This window comes from Peromyscus leucopus, chromosome 10, assembly GCF_004664715.2.
Source record: "Peromyscus leucopus breed LL Stock chromosome 10, UCI_PerLeu_2.1, whole genome shotgun sequence".
NCBI classification, from domain to species: Eukaryota; Metazoa; Chordata; class Mammalia; order Rodentia; family Cricetidae; genus Peromyscus; species Peromyscus leucopus.
Genome location: NC_051071.1, coordinates 42,185,355 through 42,210,468, shown reverse-complemented (window position 1 = coordinate 42,210,468; position 25,114 = coordinate 42,185,355). Strand labels below are relative to the sequence as shown.

The 25,114-nt window shown below is 38.6% G+C and overlaps 1 protein-coding gene across 1 annotated transcript in view; it reads right to left on the bottom strand.

Moving 5' to 3' along the window:
* Stim2 (stromal interaction molecule 2) overlaps positions 1-25,114 on the bottom strand; it is a 126,137-nt gene that overhangs the window by 61,606 nt on the left and 39,417 nt on the right. Inside the window, 1 exon segment of the mRNA XM_037209035.1 lies at positions 14,856-14,986. Coding sequence (XP_037064930.1) covers positions 14,856-14,986 — 131 coding nt within the window.

The following is a 25,114-nucleotide window of genomic DNA, read 5'->3' as shown; positions in this document are numbered from 1 at the left end:
ATTTTAAAAAAGCAAAACTTGTCAACAGTTGATAATTAATAAAATTACATAAATTTAATGACTAATTACTTGACGATATTTTTAATTCAGGGTCTAGATAGTTGTCATAGACTAAATGTATTTTTAAAACAGAATAACTGTTATCAGAGCCCATGATACACATTTTCATACTCTCTTAACTTCTAACGGAGAGAGGTATTACCTGGACCCACTAGAAACTTATTGAAAACCCCAAGACCACCACAGAACTGAATCAGGCACTGCCCAGGGTCTTTAAGGAACGGACAAGAGCCTCCATCCAATAAACAGCTTGTTTTAGTCTATTTTCTACTACTGTATCCAAGTGTCCAAGAACAGTAATTTGAAAAATTTTTGATGATGATAAAGATAAATAGACTTTCTCATATTTCTAGACAGTACTTAATCTAAGATCAATCTGATGAGGGCCTTTTCATCCTCATGTGGCTTAGCAAGGGCCCACCCATGTCCTTTTGTTCACCCACATTAAAACATGTAGGAGAGGAGAGTCCTTGTGAATTAATACTGATTATGCCTGGCCTCCCAAAACTTCCAGGGCAGGTTAGATTTCTGGCACATAAAATTTTGGGGAGAGGCTAAGGAGATGGCTCAGTAGATAAAACGCTTGCTGTGTAAATGTAAGGACCTAAGTTAGAATTCCCAGCACTCGCCTAAAGTCATGCACTCCAACAGGCATTGGTAATCCAGCACCGAGGGCTAAGCAAAGAGATGGGGTCAGGGGGTAGGGAAACAGTGCATTTCAGGGTGCTCATTAGTTAGTCCGTCCAGCTGAAACTGAGCTACACCAAGTAACAACGGCAAAAGTCTAGGTAGATTCAAAACAAAACCCAAGAGAAACAATACACATGTCCTCCTAGAGAGATTTTGTTGTACTCAAAGAGGAAGAGAGGAACAAAGAGCAAAAGGGAATATTTGATTCAACAATGTTTTTATTCAGTATGTTTACACAGAAGGAAGGTTACAATAAGGCAGACGGGAAGGTTTCAGGAGAAAAGGGGAAACACAGCTATTGGAGGAGAAGAGGTGTTCTAAGAGCTGTCCTAGAATAGGGAGATAGGGGATAAGCACATGAGGGATGGTGCTGCTTTGCGAAAAACGTGCACAGAACGCACAATACATAGAAAGAAGACAGTTTATAAACACAAATGTCATTTGTGTGTTCTCAATGGCTACAGGGCCTCTGGCAATGAGACAATTCTAACATCGTTGGTCAGGATCAGATCACCAGCAGGTTTTAAACACATCACAAAATAAGGGAATAAGATCTAGATGCAGAGGTAGAGAAAAGTTACCATCCAATGATACATAAGCAATTACAAAACACAAAATTTTATCTCTGTTGTCTTCTAGTAAAATAATGTGAGGATTGAAATATATATCTAGTTCAGGCAACAGATACACAAGTCGGCAGATTTTTCAAACTGTATACCTAAAATCTATACCATTACACTGTGCACAGATACAAACATGTGTCTATCCTTCAAAATTCAGAAACTACTGAACTAAAATCCCTGTATTAAGTTGTATGTAAAATATGCATCAAAAACGTAGGGAGTATTGGGGGTAATAGAGGGAGATAGTGATATGTGATCAAATTACTGTTAAGTATGAAATTTTCAAAGAATACTTTTTTTTAAAGGGACCTAAGTCATCAAGATTTGAAGAAACTTGGAGCCGGTAAGACAGCTCTGTGAGGAAAGGCATTTGCCACCAACCCCATGGGACAGAGTTCAATCCCTGAGACCCACACAGTGGAAGGAAAGAACTGACTGACTATCTCGAATTGTCTTCTGACTTCCACACATGTGCAGTAGTGTGTGTACATGCTCGCTCACACACACACACACACACACACACACACACACATACACACACACACACACACACACACACACACACACAAGATAAACGTTAAGAAATTAGGAGACTTTTCTCACAAAGACAGACGATTAGACCTCCTATACACTCCCACTGCAGGCCTTGTCTTTCTTTGGGTGCCAATATCACTCCTGCCAACTTGGTGAATGTTCCTAAGACCTGCCAGACATTCTGCAAGAAATGTGGCAAGCACCAGCCCCACAAAGTGACACAGTAAAGGAAGGGCAATGGTTCTTTGTATGCCCAGGGAAAGCAGTGTTATGACAGGAAACAGTGGGTAGGCAAGACTAAGCCTATTTTCTGCAAAAAGGCCAAAACTACAAAAAAGACTGTGCTGAGACTTGAGTGTGTTGAGCCTAACTGCAGATCTAAGAGGGTGCTGGCTAGTAAGAAATGTAGCTAGAGTTTCCCTGCCTGGCCTACAGTCAGGACAAATCTCTGTCACCCGACAGTCCCACTGCCGCTCAGATCCAACCAAGTAAACAGAGACTTATATTGTTAAAACTCTTTGGCGTAATGGCTCAGGCTTCTTGCTAACTGTACTTACATCTTAAATTAATCCATTTCTATAAATCTATACCTTGCCACGTGGCACGTGGCTTGTGGCTTACTGGCATCTTCACATGCTTCTTGTCATGGCGGCAGCTGGCAGTGTCTCCTTCCGCCTTCCTGTTTTCTCAATTCTCCTTTCTGTTAGTCCCGCCTATACTTCCTGCCTGGCCACTGGCCAATCAGTGTTTTACTTATTGACCAATCAGGCAACAGATTTGACATACAGACCATCCCACAGCAAAGAGATGGGAGCATTTTGAACTGGGAAATGGTAAAAAAGAGAAAGGGCCAAGTGGTCCAGTGTAGTACAATATTTTAAGGTGGGTTACTTTTGTTTATGTTGCATTTGTTTAACTCTGTGAAGCTATGTTACTTTGTCTGTCTAAAACACCTGATGGTCTAATAAAGAACTGGCCAATAGCAAGGCAGGAAAAAGGATAGGTGGGGCTAGAAGCATAGAGTATAAATAGAAGGAGAAACCTGGGAGGAGAAAGCTAAGAACTAGCAGGCAGAGGAGGACAACTCCAGGGGACAGCCACCCAGCTACACAGCAAGACATGGAGTAAGAGTAAGATTTACAGAAGTTAAAAAAAAAAAAAACAAAGAAAAGCCCAGAGGTAAAAGGTAAATGGGATAATTTAGGTGAAGAAAAGTTGGCAAGAAATTAAGCCAACCTAAGGGCGGGCATTCATAATTAAGAATAAGCCTCCGCGGTGTGATTTATTTGGGAGCTGAATGGCGCCCCCCCTCCTCTCACCCGCACAAAAGACCAAAGACCAAATAACAACAATAATCCAGTTCTAAGCTGATTTTGTTATAAAGACAATAAAATCATGAGCTTTTACTCACCTCAAAAAAAAAAGTTTATCTACTAAAAAGATACTTCCTTCTCTTGGATGCTTAAGAAAATTAATCTTTAAAAGACCTCATTACTTTGCAACACAGTGCAATTGTTAGGCGTATCTACCACTTGGTTTTTGGAGGGTGGAATTTAAACAGATCTACCAGTGAGATTCAGGGAAGTAACTATAGACTAGTTCCTCAAACATGAAAATTATTTATCAATAATACTTAGGAAATGGCCGTTCTTTAGGCAGTATGTTATACCCTAAAGAGATCAATTTTCGTCAATCACCACATGTAACTATGTAACAAACGTGGGCTAGATAAAAGTAAAAGAGAATACATGATGAAGGGAATTAGACTGGAAATCAGATCAAGCTAAATTAAAAACATAAAAATACCAGTAATACAGTTCAAAACAAAGGACCACTCCAAACTCTGAGTTGGAAGAATAGTGATGGAAAATAATAGAGAAAAAGAAGGATTTATACTGAGATTCTACCTGTACTAAATCTGAAAACTAACATTAATCTTACAAGGTTCAAGCTAAGCAAAAGCTACAACTGAGCTACATCCCCAGCCCTAAGATGACTGTGCTTTTAACAAGCAAAATAAAAATCACACGTAAAATGCCTCTGTGAGCTTGTATTTGTTAGGGTTATTATTGTGATGAAATGCCATGGCCAAAGAAATTTGGGGAGGAAGCGGTTTATTCATTGTATGCTTCCACATCATAGCTCATCATCAAAAGCAGCGAGGACAGGAACCTAGAAGCAGGAGCTGATACAGAAGCCATGGTGCAGTGCTGCTTACTGACTTGGTCCCCATGGATTGTGCAGCCTGCTTTCTTTTTGGTTTTTTGAGACAGGGTTTCTCTGTGTAGCTTTGTGCCTTTCCTGGAACTCACTTGGTAGCCCAGGCTGGCCTCGAACTCACAGAGATCCGCCTGGCTCTGCCTCCCGAGTGCTGGGATTAAAGGCGTGCGCCACCACCGCCCGGCGCAGCCTGCTTTCTTAAAGAACACAAGACCACCAGCTCAGAGGTGACCCCACAGACAATGGACTGGATACCCCTATATCAATCACTAATTGAAAAAAATGCCCAACAGGCTTGCATACAGCCAGATCTTAAGGGGGCATTTTTTAAATTGAGGTTCCCTCCTCTCCAATGGCTTTAGCTTGTGTCAAGTTGACATAAAACTAGCCAGTACAGGGCTTAGAAATAAAAGATGTATATATAAAAAGCTGTCAATAATTCATCTTGGTTAAGGTAAAAAGAAGATGGAGGAAGCTGTATAGTAAATGATCACAACTAGACAAACAGGTAGACTGTACCTAACTATAAAAGACCATGAATGCAAAACTAAAAAGTCTAGACTGTATCTGGTAGACTATGGCAGTGGGTCTCAGAGCATGGCTACTGGAGCAGCAGGAGCAGCATCACCAGGGAAGTTATTAGAACCTCAAATTATTGGATTTCATTCCAGATCTATTGAAAAAGAAACTGAGTGTGGGTGGGCTGAGCCATCTGTGCTACAAATTGTGATGCTCATCAAAGTTTCAGACCACTGGACTATGGAGATTTGACGTAAGTTTTTAAATAGAAGAGAAAATAACAAAGTATAATACTCTAAAATGTTTTTATCAAGCAGTAAGAGTCAAGATGGATTTGAAAGGAAGACTAGCAATGGTCAAGCCAGCTATAAATGATAGAATAGTAAACTCAGTAGCTCAGAGAAGTTAGAAGGCAGCGATGAGACTACAACATGAGAGGAAAACTAAGCTGATAAAGCAAGTGAGAAAAACACCTAATTTAAAAGAGAACAAGAAACGTTTTCTTTTTTTGGTTTTGCAAGACAGGGTTTCTCTGCGTAGCCCTGGCTCTCCTGGAACTCACTCTGTAGACCAGGTTGGCTGGAGAGATAGATCAGTTGTTAAAGGCTAGTCTCACAACCAAAACCATAAGGAACACTTTCTTTCAGATAGTGACTGAGTCAGCATAACACTTTCTAAAAAAGAAAACAATGTACTTTGCTAGCAACTAAGACAGGAGTTGGAAATACTACTAGATCAAATGTGAAAGAAATATTCTAGAGCGGTGGGTCGTGATCACTTTGGGGGGGAGGGTCAAAGGACCCTTTCACAGGAGTCGCAGATCAGATATCTTGCATATCAGATATTACATTACAATTCATAACAGTAGCAAAAGTACAGTCATGAAGGAGCAATGAAAATAATTTTATGGTTGGGGTCACCACATCATGAACTGTATTCAAGGGTCATAGCATTAGAAAGGTTGAGAACCACTCTTTAAGAGAGAAGTTCAAAAAACTAAGATACATAGAAGTGATAATTAAATCCATGGGCCTGCATAAAATTCTAAAAACTAAAAAGGGAATTAGCCTAATGACAAAAACTTCCTACAGAATACATACACTGAAGGTACAAGAAACTAGAGAAGGAGATAAAAAAATGAAGAGGTAGCATCCTGTTCTCTGCCGCCCTGGTCTCGGCAATCTAACACTCCCAACAAACTAAACCATTTCCCTAGGAAAACTCAGCACATCACTCTCCCTCTATCATTGTTTCTATATCCTAATTCACATCACAGAATGTCCTACATGTCAGCCAAGTCTGTAAACACTACAGCCATTAATTTCACGAGGTCCAACACAGGCTCTATACCAAGCTTTGTCTGACACTCCTAAACACACAGATATTATCTCCCCTAAAACATAGTCCATTTCCACGGTTGATTTAAATTCCTAGTATGTAATTTGCCAGAATGTACTTTTTATTATACAGTTATGACAGCATGTGATCAACTAGATGGTAAACTCAGTTATTTATACTCATGTCCACAGTGTTCTATACTTAGCATAGTACTACATTTGAACAGGAACTTCAAAATACTCGGTGTATTATGTTTAACTGAATGATCAAATATCAGACACATTTACTAAACTCTTATAGGACCAGGGAAAAGATAGGAAAGAAAAATGAGAATAAAATAAAAATCAAAACATTAAAAAAATCACTATATCTTTTTAAATACTATTTAAAAGAAATGTTAGGACATATTTATGAGGTGCATCAAATCACTCTACATATTAACTATGTGTGTGTCCAAATATAAATACACCAAATTAGACCTCAATAAAGATGAGACAATTTTAGAAAGAAAAAAATAAATTTGGGGTCTAAGAAAGTACAAAATTATAAAATCAATGAAAGTGTTAATGAGCAGTGTTTTACTCTAGAAAACATTATGCAGCTATATTATTTCTAAAGAATTAAAAAAATGACAACTTTAAGAAGGGAAAAAGCATTTAAACTGTCTGAGGTGTGAGAAGCACAAGTACCTGAGTTCAGTCTCCAGAACCCACGTAACGAAAGCCACACATGGTAGCCTGCAACTGTAATCCTGTTGCTGGGAAGGCAGAAATAAGAGTCTCACTGGTGGTAGCTGGCCAGCCAGCCTAGCCTAATTGGTGAGCTCTGGATCAATGAGAAATATTGTTTCAAAACAAAAACAAAGTAGATGGCTCCTGAGAAATGATATCCAAGGTTGTCCTCTGGCCTCTAAACATATGCTCACACAGCTATATGTGTATCATGCACAGATACACCCACATACACAATTAACTTTCTGTGGAAGTCTTCCATGTTACTAGAGAAAACTGAACCAGATGAAAAGGTTCTGAGTAATCATATAAATTCAAATAGTAAAAAACTTGACTTAATATTCAGACTAATTTATAATAACTTAGGAAGGGAGCAAACACTGAAAATTTAAGTATAACAGAAAGCAGAATTAGGATTAGCTGTATGGTGAATGTAATAAAGTGGCCGTGATACTGTCTTTCACTCTTAAAAGTATATCAGTTTGAACGAAAATCTATATGACTATTATATAACAATAATAAAAGACTAGTGTTGGTAATATTACACAAAGACATCATTGCATTTCATTCGTGGAATATGTTTCTGTACACACTCAATTTCAGACATCTTCTATAAAACGCAACAATATGTGAACGTGTGCTAAACTCTCCAGAAATGTATTATGTAAAATAAATGCAGTGCCATGCTGTGGTCCTGAGCATCCTCAGAGGGGGAGGAGAGGAACAGGACCAGCAGTACAGACAGGCTGCAACTGTCACGGCCAGATGCACAGCCCTGATTCACTCCCACGCCTCTGCCCCTGCGAGTCTGTAACACTGTTGAGTGGGAAATTCTTGTTGGAGGAAATTAAAAATTAATGAAACAGGAATGTGAAATTATTTTTTAAATGAAAATGTATATTTAGCATGTGGTTTAAGTTAAACTGAAAGAACCTGAGAGGCAGCAAAAAAGATTTCCTAGTTAAAGCAAAGTTGTGGTCATGCATAGAAAGAGGCAAATAAACTGAGTTGAATGTTTTACTGTTCTCTAATGCCAGAAAATGATTCTGGAAGTTCTTGATTCTTTAACAAATCTCAGATCCACTCTTTCTGAGTTTGAATTTACCATTTTAAGCTCATAGTTCCACAAAAACTATATATACATGTTTATGTTCGTACTTAACCAAAAGGGCCAACTTAGTCTACATGTAACTGAACTATTAAATACTAAAGGGGCTTCTCAAATGACCTTTAACAAATGCAGACTCAAGAAAGAGCCTGCTGTAATAAATCAGAACTGTATGGGAGAGGTTAAGATACCATAAACAGAAACAAATGGCAAGGTTACAAAGAATCTTTTCTCTCCTACAGTGATTGCTGTGAAGGACACACAGATATACAGTAATAAATGCTCTGGGAGACTCTTTTTCAGAATGTTGTTTGACAATTTTATATACATGTATAATGAGCTTGTCCTAATCCACCCCCAATTCCTTCCCCTCCAACTCTATCCTTCTACATTTTCTACCACTTTTCTCCCAGCTTCATGGAGTCTTTTGTTTGTTTTTCAAGACAGGGTTTCTCTGTGTAGTTTTGGTACCTGTCCTGGATCTCACTCTGTAGACCAAGCTGGCCTCAAACTCAGAGATCCGCCTGGCTCTGCCTCCCAAAGGCGTGTGCCACCACTGCCCGGCCATGGAATCTTTTTTAAAGCCGAAGTTCAGTAAATGAGTTCTAAATTGGTCACAGTAACACATAAGAGGCTGAGTACCCAACTAAACACTGGAGCAGGATAGGAATTTCACAGTTAAATTAAAATGTCTAGATATAACTATAAAATACTAGAATATTTTATTAAGATCTGAGTCAGTTCTTAATCATCTAGATTATAACCACCTTATTTCAAAAATAACAAATGATTTTCTCCACAAAATATACACCTATATCTTTTCTACATTAATTGTATGTCCATATTTTCTTAGAGAAAATACAAAGAAAAGTTGAAGGCAGAATTTGACAAAAAGCAAAATCACCAAGCACAAGAGGAAAGCGGGGTCTTTGGTCAGACCTTCACAGCAGTCAGGCCTAAGCACTGCTTAAAATAACAGAAAATGTCACACAAGACAATGACGTTAACCACTAAGGCAGGAGAGGGAGACCTGAACTGTTTCTCCAGAGCTTCAATAATGAAAAAGTAAGATATATAAATATCCTTGTCAGCACCAAGTTAGGATACAGTGCTTGTGCTACTGTCCATGTCATCGAATGACCCTCAAACTGCATCAGCTATCGTAATCAAAGGACTTGGTACAGAGAATCGTTTAGGTCTACCCCAGACCTCTGACTCAGCAAGGCCGGGCACTGCTCAACAACTCTTGTGACAAGCGAGTGCAGGTTTTCTAGGGAGCACTCTTTGTTCTGGAGTTTCTCCCCACTGTGCCAATTCCCTTTCATCTACTTTTAGAAATTAATGATACACATCGTCACAGAAAAACAACACGGACTGTGAGCCAAGAATGAGTTATGTATTCAGGTTGAACTAAAACCCCCATTCTATGACTTATAACTAGTGACCATGCCTTATGGCCCAACTTCTCTGATATATCCAAGTCAGAAAATAATAGCATATTCTTTGCTCTTAGTGTTTCTATGAGCATGCCATACTTTAGTGTATATAAACTGTTTAGACTATAAAACAAATAGTAAATGTTCAATGTTATTCCTATACAACTTCATAAATATTTCTAGTCCCACAGTAACAAAAATAAATGACCCCAGCAAAGCTTTCAGTATTTATTAAATAGGCAGCAAAAATTCTCCTTTACTTACTTTCATCACCTTACCTTTTGACCTGCTTTAACTTGTAGAAAAATGCCAGATGATCCCCAGTCAAACAAATTATAGAGTCACCATTCATTACAAAACACTACTCCTCAAGTAAATTTTAATCACATATCATGCCTTAAAAACTTGGATTTCATGCCTTGAATGTACTTCCTTAAAAGAGTCTCAGACATGCCTGTTCTTATAGAAGTGCAGAGCAGACCAGGCAGCATATAGCACAAATTTGTTTTTACAATTTATAAACGCAAACACCTCCAAACTGAGCTGTTCAAACCTCACAGAGAGGTATGCAGTCTAATACAGTTGAGAGGAAAGAAGTTTAATTGTATCTCATTTTTAAGTTTAACACTTATAGTTTATATGCACCTATTTAATATCTAATACACACATATTATTTAAAGTCATAATTAAAATTGTATCTGAGAGTGTATTTGCAGAAGTTTCTTACTATAATGATAGAGTGCAGTAAGAAAATAGTTTGGAGTACAGGTGGGCAGAGCTATTGTCAGCTTCCAGAAAGTTCTTTACTTTCATTGCTATCAGGATCACTGAGTGACTTACCAGTATTATTTCTAAGCTCTCTTTATATATATATATATATTCAATAAGACATCTTTGTTTTAAGAACAAATGTGAAAAGAAGACTTTTGAAGGAGATGACATAATTTTACTACTTTACAATGTTTTATATTCCTGTGAAGAAGCTTCCTATTGAACATTTCTAGTCAGCAGAATACAGAAACAAGCTGTGGTAAGCAGCATCTAAGATGGCCCTGATAGTCCAGAAATTTTCCCATTCATTTTCCTGACCATCACCCCAGAGTGTCAGCTAGGCTGTATCTAAGTTCCAGCAAGCAGGCTAAAAGAAAGATAATGAAGCATCACTTTAAATACAGAGACTCTGACCTTTGGGCTGGAGAGATGGTTCAGCAGTTCAGAACACTTGCTGTTCTTGCAAAGGAACCTGAGTTCAGTCCCCAGCACCCACATGGCAGCTTACAGTCAACCTTGACTCAAATTCCAGGGTGCCTAGTGCCCTCTTCCTGCCTCCATGGGCACCAGACACTTAAGCACATAATACACATACTACATACAAGAAAAACATACACACACATTAAAAAACTAAAAAGCCTGTGACTTCTGTGTTAGTGGTCCTTCTCTTGGGGACCCACCTCTTCTGTTCAGAGCTCTTGCTACACTTGCTCTGGGGGAAGTCAATGTTATTTTGTAAGGTTATCTCTGCCTAACACCAGGTGGATGCACCCCTCACATGCCCTTACCACCCTGACACCTACATCAACCTTCAGATTGTGTAACACTAGCAGATACATCACCAGCAATGTTAAAGAGAACAAGAGCCTGAAGACACGCTGTTAGGCTTGAATCTGAAATGTCTTGCACAGGTTCGAGCGCTCGTTCATGGGCTGGTACTGCTGGGAAGTAACCATTAGGAGGTGGGAGAGCTATCCTGCAGAGCAAGTTCCTAAGAGACATCTGCTGAAGGTCATACCTGGGGCCTGATTGCAGTCACTCTCTGCTTTGTGGTCCACCATGACATAAAGCACGTTCATCACACACTGCCACCACTGTGCACTCCATCATGCCTTCCCCACACCCGCACACTGAAACTCGGAAATCATGGTGGTGGCGCATGCCGGTAGGATTTGCTGAAGGAAGCGGAGGCAGGAGGATCACGAGTTCGAAACCGGCCCGGCTAGCTCAGTCAGTAGAGCATGAGACTCTTAATCTCAGGGTCGTGGGTTCGAGCCTCTCGTTGAGCGCCAGATATTGGGGAAATTATATAGGCCACTCCACGTAGTTAAAAGGAAGATTTATTTAGTGGGTGACTTACAAATGAAGGAATAGATAGGCTGCGGGGGTCTGGGGAAGGTGTATCGCAATCCAGAGGTGTTCTCAGGAGCTCTGCTCAGTCAACCTCCACAATCCTGGGTCCAGGAACAGAAAGAGCGCTTCCCATCCAGGTCTCGGGTTTCCAGACGCCTCCCTCTGCCCCGCCTCGTAGGCGTGACAGTTGCCAGAGTCTCAATGGGGGTTGGAACTTCCAGATCCAAGCTGGAATAGCTACCCACTACAACTTCTCTTAGTCAGAGTCTGTCAGGCGGTGACAGCGAGGAAAAGGAACTTTACACCCTCCTTGCTAGCACTGCCGCATCTGACCCACAGACACCAAACGGTAATTACATTATTGTAAACACTGTTTTCGTGTCGCCTGTTAACATGGTAAGAGATATTACGTGTTAAAAATTTTGACATAAAACTTTAGTATAAGTCTCATTAACATTTAATCCTCTGGATAACTAAGAATTCAAAAATTCACTGATCTTTCTTGAAAATGCATCTTCTCCTTTTTTCTAATCTTAATTTCTAATCTCATAAGCGACTCTCCCTTCTCAAATGACTCCCAACAGATAAACAGGTTATACAGTGAGGTCTGTCACCATCAACCTTGGAACCACCTATTTTACATAACTACATAATAGAGTGAGAGAGAAGAATGAATGAATGAATGATTTTAAAAAACTAAAAAAATTAAAATGTTTAAAAATAGAAAAGGTTCATACACACTGAACTGTAATAACTTGAATTCTCAATGTCATATGACTGCCTTGTTCATAAAACAACCATTCACCTCTCTTATTTAAACTATTTGATCAAATACCTACCAAAATGTTAATATTGACAAAACATACCTACTTCACCATAAACAACTCAACCTAAATAGGTCAGAGTCAAGACATACTGACATCTATTTTTTATTATCTTGGTCTGGAAAACAATGACTTTTATCGAAAAGGCTTTATTCATTTTTTTTCTAATTTGAAACATTCCAAATCTTCTAAACTCAGTTTTACCAGAGCCTGGAAATTTACCAGAAATGTCTTCTACTACTTACCTGTAAAATAAATTGATACACTTGGGCTGTCGCTTACATGAGACCATCTCCAACACTCTATATGAAGTTACATGCAGCCTCTTCCTTTCCTCACCCCCTTCCCCACTTAAGCATTGAGTTTCTTAAATGTGCCTTCCCACAAACCCTACCAGAATGTCAGCTCGAAGACACAGATTTCATCTGTTTTGTTCCCAATCTATTATTCCAAGCATCTATTTGGACATCTGGCATGCAGCAGGTCCTCAAATATTAGCTCAAAATTAAATGAATGAATACACACTGTGATGATTTGAATAGGTATGGCCCCCACAAACTCATGTGTTTGAATGTTTAGCCTTTAGAGAACGGCACTATTAGGAGGTGTGGCCTTGTAGGACGAAGTCTGTCACTGTGGGAGAGAGCTTTAAGGTCTCATATACTCAAGTTACACCCAGTGTGGGCTCAGTTCACTTCCTGTTACCTGCAGAACAAGATGTAGGACTCTCAGCTCCTTCTCCAGCTGCCATATACCAGCATGATGATGATGGACTAAACTTCTGAAACTGTAACTACCCTATTAAATGTTTTCCTTTATAAGAGTTGCCATGGTCATGGTTATCTCTTTACAACAACAGAAAGCCCAACTAAGAAACACGCTATACAGATAAATACTTTCTCATATGACCAAAATACAAAACAAGAAAGCAATGAAGAGAAAAATAGTTTTAAGTCAGCATTTTAAAATGCTAAATACTTCTGAATTTTCTTTAAAAGTGATATTACAACTCCTAAATTGCAAGAAATCCATATATTTTAATTTTGTTTTACTAAGCTTTCTCATTAAGCTCATGAAATCCCCTAATTATGGCTAACTGACGCCTACTACAGAATTATTTACTTTTTTAATCAGATACTTAATTTTTAAAAACACAATAATAAAATGACACCAAACTAGCACAAGAACTGCAGAATTAACCACTCATCCTTTAAGGCCCTCTAGACTAATACAACCAGAACAAAACGGAACTTAAATTTTCTAAAGGGACATTAAATGAAAACAAGTTATTTACACTACTGAATTTAATGTCACTAATATGTCCAAGACATTATCATCTTATACATGTTATTAATATTTTGTGGATATATGTACATCTGTGTGTATAATGTACAGATGAAGGCCGGAGGTCAGTGTCAGGTGCCTTTTTCAATCAGTCTTCATCTTATTTTTTGAGACAGGCTATCTCACTGAATCTGGAATTCACCAATTCAGCTCGACAGGCTGGACAATAAGCCCCCAATCATGCTGTCTCTACCCCAGCACTGAGATTACAAGCATGCCCCACATGCGCACCTTTTTTATATTCTGAGCACCTCAACGTAGGTCCTTCATGCATAGCAAGCATTTTATGATCTGAGGATTTTAAAAATTTATACTTTATTTTCCTCAAATATTCACATTTTTACATGTATTTTATAGTTAATAACATACCCAAATTTTTTGTCAGGGAGGCCACACAGGCCCCTAAAACAACACAGGATGCTAACTTTACCCATGGTTGCCCACCATAAATAGACCCTATCACTTAAGACTTCATAAGGTAGGACATAGAGAAATCACATAGATTTCCCTAAGTCACATGACTTGTCTTTACCAATCTGATACTAGCAAGTGCTAGCAATGAGAGGCATGATAAACATTCACACACAGGAACTTCCTGGAATGCTACCACTTAGAAGACAGCTTCCAGGCAGTAATAAACTTTCACCGAGACTCCTGGATGATAGACATACAGAAGAAGAAAATATGAAGGGTAAGACAATATCACAGCACCTCAAATATATGCCAACTGCCATAGGTGACCACCCATATTTACAGTAACAAAACCATTGCCCAGTTAGCCCACAGAATTTGGAACAGACTGTTACTAACACACCATTTCAGAGTGGTCTGTATAGCAGCACTGGGTAGTGACACAGCCAGAAAAGGACATGTGTTTGAGAAATCTATGACTATGAGATATGTATGTAACTGAGAAGATGGAGGCTGGGGGAGTGGGCAAGCAGAGAAAAGAACAGACATGTGCATGTCTAGAGACCCTACTAAGACTAAGGATTTTGAACCTAGCAGTTTGAAGCTAGCCTGAGTAATATTTCACAACCTCATCTGAAAATCAAAAAATCCACAACTACCAATCTGTGAAGTCCCAATTACATTGGAAAGGAAAGGGAAAGGAGGACGGGGGTTGGTGAAAAACGCAAGCAAACAAAGTCAGGAAAAGCCATGCATATACAATAAGCAAAATTACAGCTTAAAAAAGAGAAAAGCTAAAGGCTCTGAAAATACTGAAAACCGAGCTGAGTCCTGTAAGAATCGAGGGAAAACTAGAGATTGAGAGAGAAGGCAGGAAAAGGCGCTCCACCTACTTCGTCACTCTCGTCCACTTCGATCCCTCCGTCCTTGTCGTCATCCATTTGTTTATGGATTGTCTGAAGCGCTTCCAGACTAAATCTGTCTTCTTCAGTGAAGCATGGTGGACTCAGTGATATACAGGGATCTAAAACAGAACAGAAGAGAATCACTAACTTGCCATACTAGAACGCAGGCTTTAGACAGATGTAATCATGAAGGGGGAGAAAAATCAGACATCAAAGACCAAGATCTTTTGTCTTACCAGAATATATGTTAACATTAAAGATATAATAAACATAGTTGAGTAAAAATAGTTAACAATAGGCAGCAATATCTCAATTTATCTAATAGTTCCTCATCTTTCAAGATCTCTTTGTATCCAATCTCTCTAAAGAAAAAGAGATTTCCTTATACTGAGAAGAAAAAATTAACACAGAATAGATGATGCTCCTGTTGTACAACCCAGTTTAATTAAAATGAAAGGTTTAGGAAATATTCAAAATAAGTAAGGAAGGGAACTGTAAAACAACTTTCTATTTATGATAATCCAAGAGTCTGTCTATCTGGCTTTTCATTTTACATTTCATTATACATTTTTAAGGTCAACAAGGTTTTTTTAAGGAAACTTTCTTCAAATCTTATTTCCCATGCTTTCCTTAACATCTTCTTATTGGATACAACCCTCCCAATGGAAGGCTGAACATCACATTAAAGTTGTCAGCCTGCCATGCATGAGCCATTGCATTTCATTCCCAGGACTGAAGAAAAGAGAATAATATAACAAAAAAAAAAAAAAAAAAGCACTACTTAGAGGGCATATGTCATATGAGGGTCTTCAAAGACTTAAGGCTAGGTGCATGAAAGGTCCCTTCTGATGCAACGACTAGCAAAAGCCTATATGCCAAACTGAGATAGCACTGAGCTTTTTAACTCACATCCTATATGGATAACTGGTAGACTATAAAACTGGTAAACTTATTGCTTACTATTTTACTAAATCATTAAAATAGTATCATTTAAAATTACAGAATCAGATGCATTCCTAGATGCAGTGACTTTAAGTTTTAACATAATTTAATAAACAGACTGCCACAGTGTAGTTATCTCACCAATAGGTAAAATTTGGTCCTGTTGTGAACTGTCAACAGTTAACTGTGTACAAACCATGTCAATGGTCTCAGTTATCTCACTCATCTCTAAAATAAAGCAAAGAAGCCAGATACTTTCTAAAGTCTACTGTAGTAGTAAAAGAATATCTAATATGGTATTTATAAAACATAATTACAGCAAAGTGCCTGAGAATCACATTTTATTTTATTTTCTAAAAGATAATTCACATCCAAATATTTACATGTTCCAGTTTATAATCTGAAAAATATCCAGGTAATTTAACATTTTTAATAGTTTTAATTTGAAGTCTAATTTTAATTTCTTTAGTGCTAAAAGAAAATAGAAGAGAAAAGGAAACTATAGAAGGTGGGAAATGCAATTACAGGTCACATGTAGCTCAGTGGTTAAAAGCACTTGTTGCTCTTCCAGAGAACCTGGGTTCGATTCCCAGCACCTACATGGTAGCTCACAAGCATCTGTAACACCAGTTCCAGAGCATCTGATGCCTTCATCTGACCTATGCAGGAAACAAACACACAAGTGATGGGCAGAGAAACATGAAGGCCAAACACCCATACACATTTAAAAAACAAAAACAAAAAAAGATTGGGAGGGGGGAATAAAGAGTACATGCTTAAACCAGCTGTGGTGGCACATGTTTTTAATCCCAGCACTCGGGAAGCAGAGGCAGGTGGATTTCTGTGACTTGGAGGCCAGCTTGGTCTATATAATAAACTCCAGACAAGCCAGAACTACATAGTGAGACCTTGTCAAAAACACCCAGGGCTGGAGACAGTTCAGTCATTAAATGAAGGGCTTGCAACCAAAACATCAAATATTCAAAACACTAAGATTTGCTGGTGGGGGGGAGGGTATTTAATAATGATCAGTTATGATTCCTATTTATGAAACAACCAGAACATTGATAGGGCTTTGAGTTCAAATTCATGTGTAGTTAGTGGACAGATTCAAAGTAAAAAAGGCAAGCTTCGGGGTTGGGGATTTAGCTCAGTAGTAGAGCGCTTACCTAGCAAGTGCAAGGCCCTGGGTTTGGTCCTCAGCTGGGGGGGGGGGGATAAATAAATAAATAAAGTGCAATCTTTCACACTCCAAAACACCAAGTAGAGTCAAGATCTACATGATGCACAATTACCTCCAACAGATGACTTTCTATGCATCTATTTTGCTATTTAGAGTGACAGAGTTTGTTACAAGTGATATAGAATGGATAAATATAGTCCTACACTCTGACCACACACGTTTTATAGTTCAATTACCTAAGAGGCATTAACAGTAAGAACTGTGATGCCTTTAGAAAGTCTCAGGATAAAATTAAGAGTAACACATAACCTAGAAAAATGCATAAACAGATGAAAATTGGGCCAGGCATGGCCATACATGCCTATAATCCCAGTACTCCAGAGGCATAGGCAGGAGGATTACAAGACTAGGTTACATAGCTAATGCCAGGACAACCAGTGCTATAGAATAAGATCCTGTCTCAAAATCAATTACTTAATTAATTAAAATTAAGATAGGTAACTATTTACTTCAATGTATGTCATAAAAAAAGTTAACTCATTTAATAAAACACTGTCAAGGTCTACTTCAGAGTCTATGTTTTCAACAAAAAACTTTCACAAGTACTATGTAATATACACTTCCTTGCCCAAACTCCAGTCCATCTACTAACCAAGTCTCGTCTATTGTGTACCTACTGTGGTAGGCACTGGAAATGGCACAGTGAACAAGAGACAAACATTCTACCCTATTCCTCAAGGAAAGACAGATTAAGATGAGTAAGGGAAGATTACAGACATTCTAGAAATGGCAAGCACTTAGGAAAAAGAAGGCAAAGAGCAGGTACAAACTGTTAAAGAATTTGAAATGTTTCATTCGTATTTTCAGATCATTCTACCTAACCCCTCCTGTTATGCTATACTCTGTCTGTGGCTTTATGTATCAGTCTGTCCACACAGCTAAGCACAGAAACAGGACTGTGTTCTTCCATTTCTTACAAGTTCATAACTAGGATTTTTCTGGGTATATTTAGATCTGATTAATTCTGACGCTGGGTACTTTAGATCACAAACTTCTGTGTCATGCAAAGCGAAGACAGGCATTAGGAATTAAAGACAATGAAGTCACTAGAAATTAAAACGAGTATCATATACTTTTAAAGTTCAGAATCTAGTGAGAAGACATGCAAATTCCTACATTATATTAGGAACTATTAAGAACATTAGTTGCATGGTGTCATGATTTGAGAATGCCCCTCAAAAGCCTTGCCCTGGAAATAATCCCCAATGTAATAGTATTGGGGAAGGGGCCTAACCACAGGTGTTGGGCTATGAGAGCCCACCTTCAGGAAAAGATTAATGCTAACAAGGAGCATGAGGATGACTTTGACCTTTGGCCCTCACTTGCCCTCCTTCTATTTCCTCCTACCTCAGACACTCTTGTCCAGGATGCTTGTACCTAAGTGCCAGCTCCCTGATCATGAGCTTTCTGGCCTCCAAAACTGTAAGAAATGAATTTCTGCTGTTTACACATTGCCAGTTCTGTGGCATTCTGGTACAGCAGCAGTGTAAAATGCACTAAAATAGTATGTTATGAGAATATGGTCAGAGTCTAATCCAGACTACGAAAGAGAATCAGCCAATTTTTCTACAAGTAAATTTAGAAAATTCAAAAAGACTGATACCTGATGACCTTGAGGAGAGAGAAAAGCATGCCTGAAAGAAAATGTTCAGTGACAGGCAGAGATTATGTGACATCAGACGCATGCTAATGGTCCCTGTGTATGGAGTACAGAGCATAGGAAAGGGGATAAGAGATGGTTCAGTGAGTTAGCATACTCGCTGTGCAAGCCTGGTACCCTGAAGTCAATCCTCTGGCACCCAGAAGTCTATCCCCAACCTGACTTTGATCCCTGGAAGTGGAAGACAACCAATTCCACAAAGTTATCCTCTGGCCTCAACAATGCACCATGGCATATGTGCCCTTCCCAACACACACTATGTACTCCCACATACGCAATATTATCATTTTTTAAAGGAATACTATTTCCTTTAAAGTATAATGACTTAAGACCTACAAATTCCAACAGTCATGAATTCTTAACTCTATTACCATCTCTATGCCTCTTGTTAATTCTTTCTCAATCGTTTCTAGATTAATTCAGCAAAAAATATTTGTTTACTGTATTATTAATTGGCTTCTCTTGGGTTGTTTTGTTTTGTTTTGTTTTGTTTTGTTTTGTGGGGGATGTTGTTGTTTTTGTTTTTTCAAGTCAGCATTTCTCTGTGTAGCCCTAGCTGTCCAGAAACTGTAGACTAGGCTGGCCTCGAACTCAGAGATCCACCTGCCTCTGCCTCCTAAGTGCTGGGATTAAAACATGCGCCACTATTGCTCAGTTTATTAAATGGCTTTTAAAAATAAATGTTTGGAGAAATATTTTAAGAAATCAGTGAAGGGATTAGAAATCCAAGCTGTATCAATGGATAAATCCTCATTCCTTTATGGCTAAGGTTAAATCTAAGTAGGCAGTACAAATTTAGTAATACTGCACTTCTACTCAACTACTTCATGTTCATCTGAGGCTTACTATGACGTCCACTCACTGTCAGATATTACTGTTTACTTACTGAACAAAATACCCAGCATACTACGCAAAAATAACCAAGCAGAACTTTAAAATGTTTAACATAGCCTTCACAAGGCCCCTGCAGTAGTGAAGGGAACTGTGATGAAACTCCATGAGGTCAAGGACTAAGTCTGTTCTGACTCTACCAATACTATCCATACTCTACCTATAGCATTACTCTAGTATGCCTAATAAACAATGTGCCCGGATTTTTACATGTGTTCAACTGTCTCTCCCATTGTCTGATGAAAGAAGGAGATACTTCTAAGTAAAAGGGCAACAAAAACAAACTGCAGTAGGAAATAATATGCACTCTGGAACCCACAAATAATACAACTTGCTAGCAGGCTCCCTAGGAGGGCTCTGGTCTCTTTTGCTCCCCTCTCCTCACCCCTCCCTACTAGTCCTGGCAGACTGTGGATAGATAGTCTATCTTGCGAGGACATTAAGCAACTACATACACTGCACAGGGCAATCTTACACAACACAGTCCTCCACTACGCTAGCTTATTCTCCAACTCAGAGGAAGAAAGCACTAACGAGTGTGGGTAGCGCTGCAACAGGAAGTGAATCTGTGCAGACAGCCTGGGGCTATCAGTCAGGGAGGTGCCAGCACATGGGACTAGGATTCTGAAGGGACCAGCTCAGGGGTAAGACACCTGCCCACACAGAGTGCCACCTCCACACTAGGGAAGCTTAAGGCCGGGGGTGAGAATGATGCGGGAAAATGTCAAAGAAGAAACTTTTTGAGAATTTTATTATGTGGTGTAGTGCAAATCCTCACTCTAGTCAATTTTATTTCCTAATAATCCATTTGTAACTAATGAATGTACACCCTGTCACACCTTGTTATCACCAAAGGCCATACTTTATAAAGCTCACTCTTACTGTTGCACACTTTATGGGTTTGGATAAATTCACTGAAACACACAGCGCAGTATGACTGCCTCCCAACCCTTGGCAACGGCTGATCTTTTTAGTTCTGGGTTCTATCACGGTTTAGATCCTTATATAAAACCTTTACAGTTTGGCTTCTTTTGACTAGTAAAATGCACTTAAGACTCCACTCTGGGGACTTGGTGATGGCTCAGTCAGTAACATATATGCTACATAAACATGGACTAAGCAAAGCAGCAGTAGGGAGGGTGCATCTATAACCCAACTAGTGAGACAGATTCAGGAAGGCCCTGGAGCTTGCTGGCCAGCAAGTACAGTGGCACCTGTAAGCTCCAGATTCATGAGAGACCTTGTCTCAAAATGCAAGAATGACTGTGAAAGACACTGCCATCTATCTCTGGCCTCCGCACACACTCACATTAACTCATGTACGTAATGTACATACACACACATAAGCAGATTCGTGTTTTCTTGCACTGGCTCATTTCCTTTTACGCTAAATATTATTTCACTGTCTGGAAGAACCACAGTTTATCTGTCCACTCCCTACTGGAAGACATCTTGGCTGCTAAGCCTTGCCATCATACACAAAGCTGCTACAAACAATTCTTTGTAGGTTTTTGTATAAATGATTTTCCAACTCTTCTGGATAAATACCAACAGATGTAATCACTGGACTTCATGGAAGACTGATAAGCTTTTAAAGAAACTGCCAAACTGCTTTCTAATGTTATTTACACTGTTGTCCACTCTATCGGCAGTGTAGGAGTTCCTGATGCTCCCTCCACACTTCTTCAACAGTTGGTGCTGTCAGTGCTCAAGGTCTGCCAAACTTGAAGGGGTATGTCATATCTCACTGTTCTGATTGGCATTTCCAACTAGCATAATGCACACTATGATTTCATGTGCTTATCTGAATGTCCTTGATAAGATATGTTGGCTTGATTTTAATCTGGAGATACATATTTGCCACCCAAGAATGTCTATCACAACAGTCTAGACAGTAAATTACAGAATATAAACTACAGGTCTAGGGATGTGACTCACTAGTACAGCACTTCCTAGCAGCGCACAAAGCCCTGGGTCCTATCCTCAGCACCACAAGAAAACCAAAAACAAAGAATATAAACTACAGGTATGGTAATAAAAGGTTAAAGAAAAGGTCACATACTGAAATGACGAGGACTCTTATGAAGGAAAGGAAAACAGGCAGGGATGACATTTCAGGATTAAAAGTCATCTAGACAAGACACATTTCTCCTGTTTGGCTAAGCCACGCTATATAAAGCTTCCCAAATGTACTGAGTGTAATGCCATTAAGCTTCCAATGGAGAAACATACATGCCATACTCTCTATTTTGTCATCACAGTCTATAGATATACATAGAGAATAGTTTAGAAACCTACCAAGAGATGGGGGGGGGAATAAAACAGCAAATACAGTCTTGTTTCCCTCTTATAAGGGAAGTTGAGTCAGTAAACTTCAAGCAGAAATGAGTAAAAAGTAGAGCCAGGTGACTCTTAACCATAAGCCAATGGCTGTGGCCCACTAACCATGCACAGTATCACACCGTGCCAAGAGCTCAGCTTATCATCTTGGTGACTACTTAAGAGTCTCATGATTAGGATTTGCTTAATTACTACCACTGAAAGAAAATAAAACAGCTTGTGTGTATTACTTCCATGAACAGTCCAAACATTTATCAAATCAAATATTTCGATCTAAATACTTTTAGAGCAAACTTTAATATCATCAGGAACAATTCCCTAGTATCACTTTCTAATATGCCAAATACCGGATTCAAACTCACAAAGAATGATTGATGTAATATCCTTTCTAGGTCAGAGGCAATCTTACATTCCTAGTATTCTCTTACTCTCCCTACAGCTGGCATGAGACACCCAGCGTTTAGTAGCATTAGTAGATAGTTCTCAAAAAAAAAAAAAAGAAAGAAAAAGAAAAAGAAAGAAAACAGAAAAACGAAAGTGCTAAGTATTCCTTTCAATAAACACCATATCATATTATCTGGTCAACAACAGGCCTTTAAAAGATGCTAGCATTTACTAGGGCACGTTACATAGCACAAGATGAAGGAGAACAGAGCCTTGTCATCAGATGTGTGTATCCAGTGCAATATTACAGTGCTATCAAAACACAAGTGAAGAACTCCAGATTCCCTAACACCTAAGGCTTTCTACAGATCTTGCAAATAAAGGGCCTGGAAGCCACATGCAGCTACATCTAATTACAGTGCTGTGCTATCATGGAGGAAAAATAAGAGCCCTTTGTTAACAGCCTCTTTCAACTGGCTGCCTCTTGGAGCTCTGAATCTATGAGCCTACGTGGCATAAAAGGTGCCTATTAATTTACCCTGGCCCTAGCAGTAACAAAGTGGTTTCTCTTCACTCTAAGTTAAAAGTTCCCCTAACACTATGCTATTTTTCAACGTTTTGTGGTTTTAATTGAATTATGAGATACAAATTCAGTCCCTTCCGACTTTCCATGGCATTTTTAAAATCAGAATTTCTTTTCTGATTATTTCACACCCACTTATTCCCATTTATCCCATTACCAATACAAAGCTACTTCCCATTTATTCCCATCTACCCAAAGCTACTTCTTAGGTCTCTGATAACCTTTTCAGTAGGTGCTAGAATTACTGCTTCTACCTCAAAAATGTCTTAATATGAATATGATTCATTTCCTAGCACAGCCCTCTATACAATATAATTCTTGGTTAACCAACATATTCCTTCAGTGTATGTAAACAAGAGAATTCTTCATATAGCCATATTTAGTTCTTCACACACAGTTACCTCTTTTTTTCATTTTCTTTTATGCTATACGTACTCCCAGAATGTAATAATGTATCTGTCTACAGCACTGTAGCATCTGTTAGATGGGAAAATATTGTTGACTAGGTGCAAAGAAAAAAAGAAAGCAAACAGGTGCATGTACATACTTTTTGACTCATGGTTTCCCAGGATGTTATGGAAATGTAACAAAAAATATTTTGAACACAATAAAGCAATTTCTAACTTCTCTCCGAAAATAAGAAAACTTCATTGACTGAGCGCAACATGATCGAGATAAGCGAGAAGTAGGACCCCCAAGCAGCACCTGCTCTTCTTAGACTGTATCTAAGGGAGAGCTACTTGAGAGCCTAAAGCACAGGGGAGTGTCCACACAAAATAAAAACAGGAACTGAAGGAGGCACTATGAAAACAAGCTACAATGAACACTGATCCTAATACCACCCCACTTAAGTCCACACTAGGGAACCAGAGAACTTTGTTCTTACTGTCAAGTTATAATTCATTGTTTTATTTCTCTATCAATGTAAGCACTTAAAATCATATAAAATTAAATTAGTGTCAGTATTACAGAGGAAAGTTGAATGCTCTACGGAGAAAAAGAAATATTCAATTTGTTTTCACACTGTCACTTAACTAAATAAGGAAAACTGTTTAGCCTCTTTTCCTTAATTTCTTCACCCATAGAACGGAAATAATACTAAATCTTACAAAGCTCTTGTCAGAACTAAATTATACATATATATTACACATAGTAACATACATTAATTTGATACTCCATAGATAATCATTACTAGAATGGTAAAGTACCCACCATGATTAGCTATTCAATGCCACAGTAGAAACCTACTAAATCTCCAGTAATCTGATTCTTCTGTTATACTATTGTTAAGAAAAGTCAGCAAAACAAAATTTTAAGTAGATTTAACTCAAATAGCTTTTGATTTTCCCCAACCCAAACAGACTTGGAACTACAGAGACACAATAGAAAAAAATTAATGCAGCACTTACTGTGTGGTTGTAACATAAATAGGTGTTCTAATTGACTAAGTTCAGATGTTCTCATCAACCAGTGTCAGTATCAAACTTCTTCCCATGGGGAAAACCAAGGTGTTCACAGCATTCTCCAAAGGCAAAAAGCTAGTTAGCTGCTGAGCTGTAATTCAGCACAAGCCATTCAAACTAGAGCACTTCTTTATTTCCATCTCCTAAGCTGTTTAAAGAATCAGGTTTTCTGATCGCAACATTATCAACAAAGAATATTCTACAGAAAAAGACTCATTCATTTGAATTCATTTATTTATCTATTTGTTTTGTATAATATTGGCACTCAAATTCAGGGCCTTTGTTTTCTAGGCAAGTGCCCTACCACTGAACTATATTCTCATTCCCCAAAGGACTATTCTGAAAGCAAGTTTCAAATCAGGAATTCTAAAGTTTTTTCAAAATTTAGTTTCATTCATAATACCACTGAGTAGACTGAGTACACAACTTCAAAAGATCCTGTCTTGGGATGGAAGATGCTCATTTAGCTAGCTAGCTATCTGACTTCTGAGGAACACTTTACTATGACAACATCGTTCTGCTGTGTATTTTTTCAATCAGTTATTTTAGGGAATTCTTAATGTTTTGTAATAAAAGCGAACACACTTTTCCAATTGGAAAACAGAGTCCATTACCAAACCAATAGGGTCTCAGCAATAAAAACAGGAACTGCCTTTCCTACTCTTCAGTAACAAAGCTATCCTACTGTCAGAAGCAAGGAGGGAGGAACCAGGGGTGTGTACAACAGCAGGAGAATGCAGC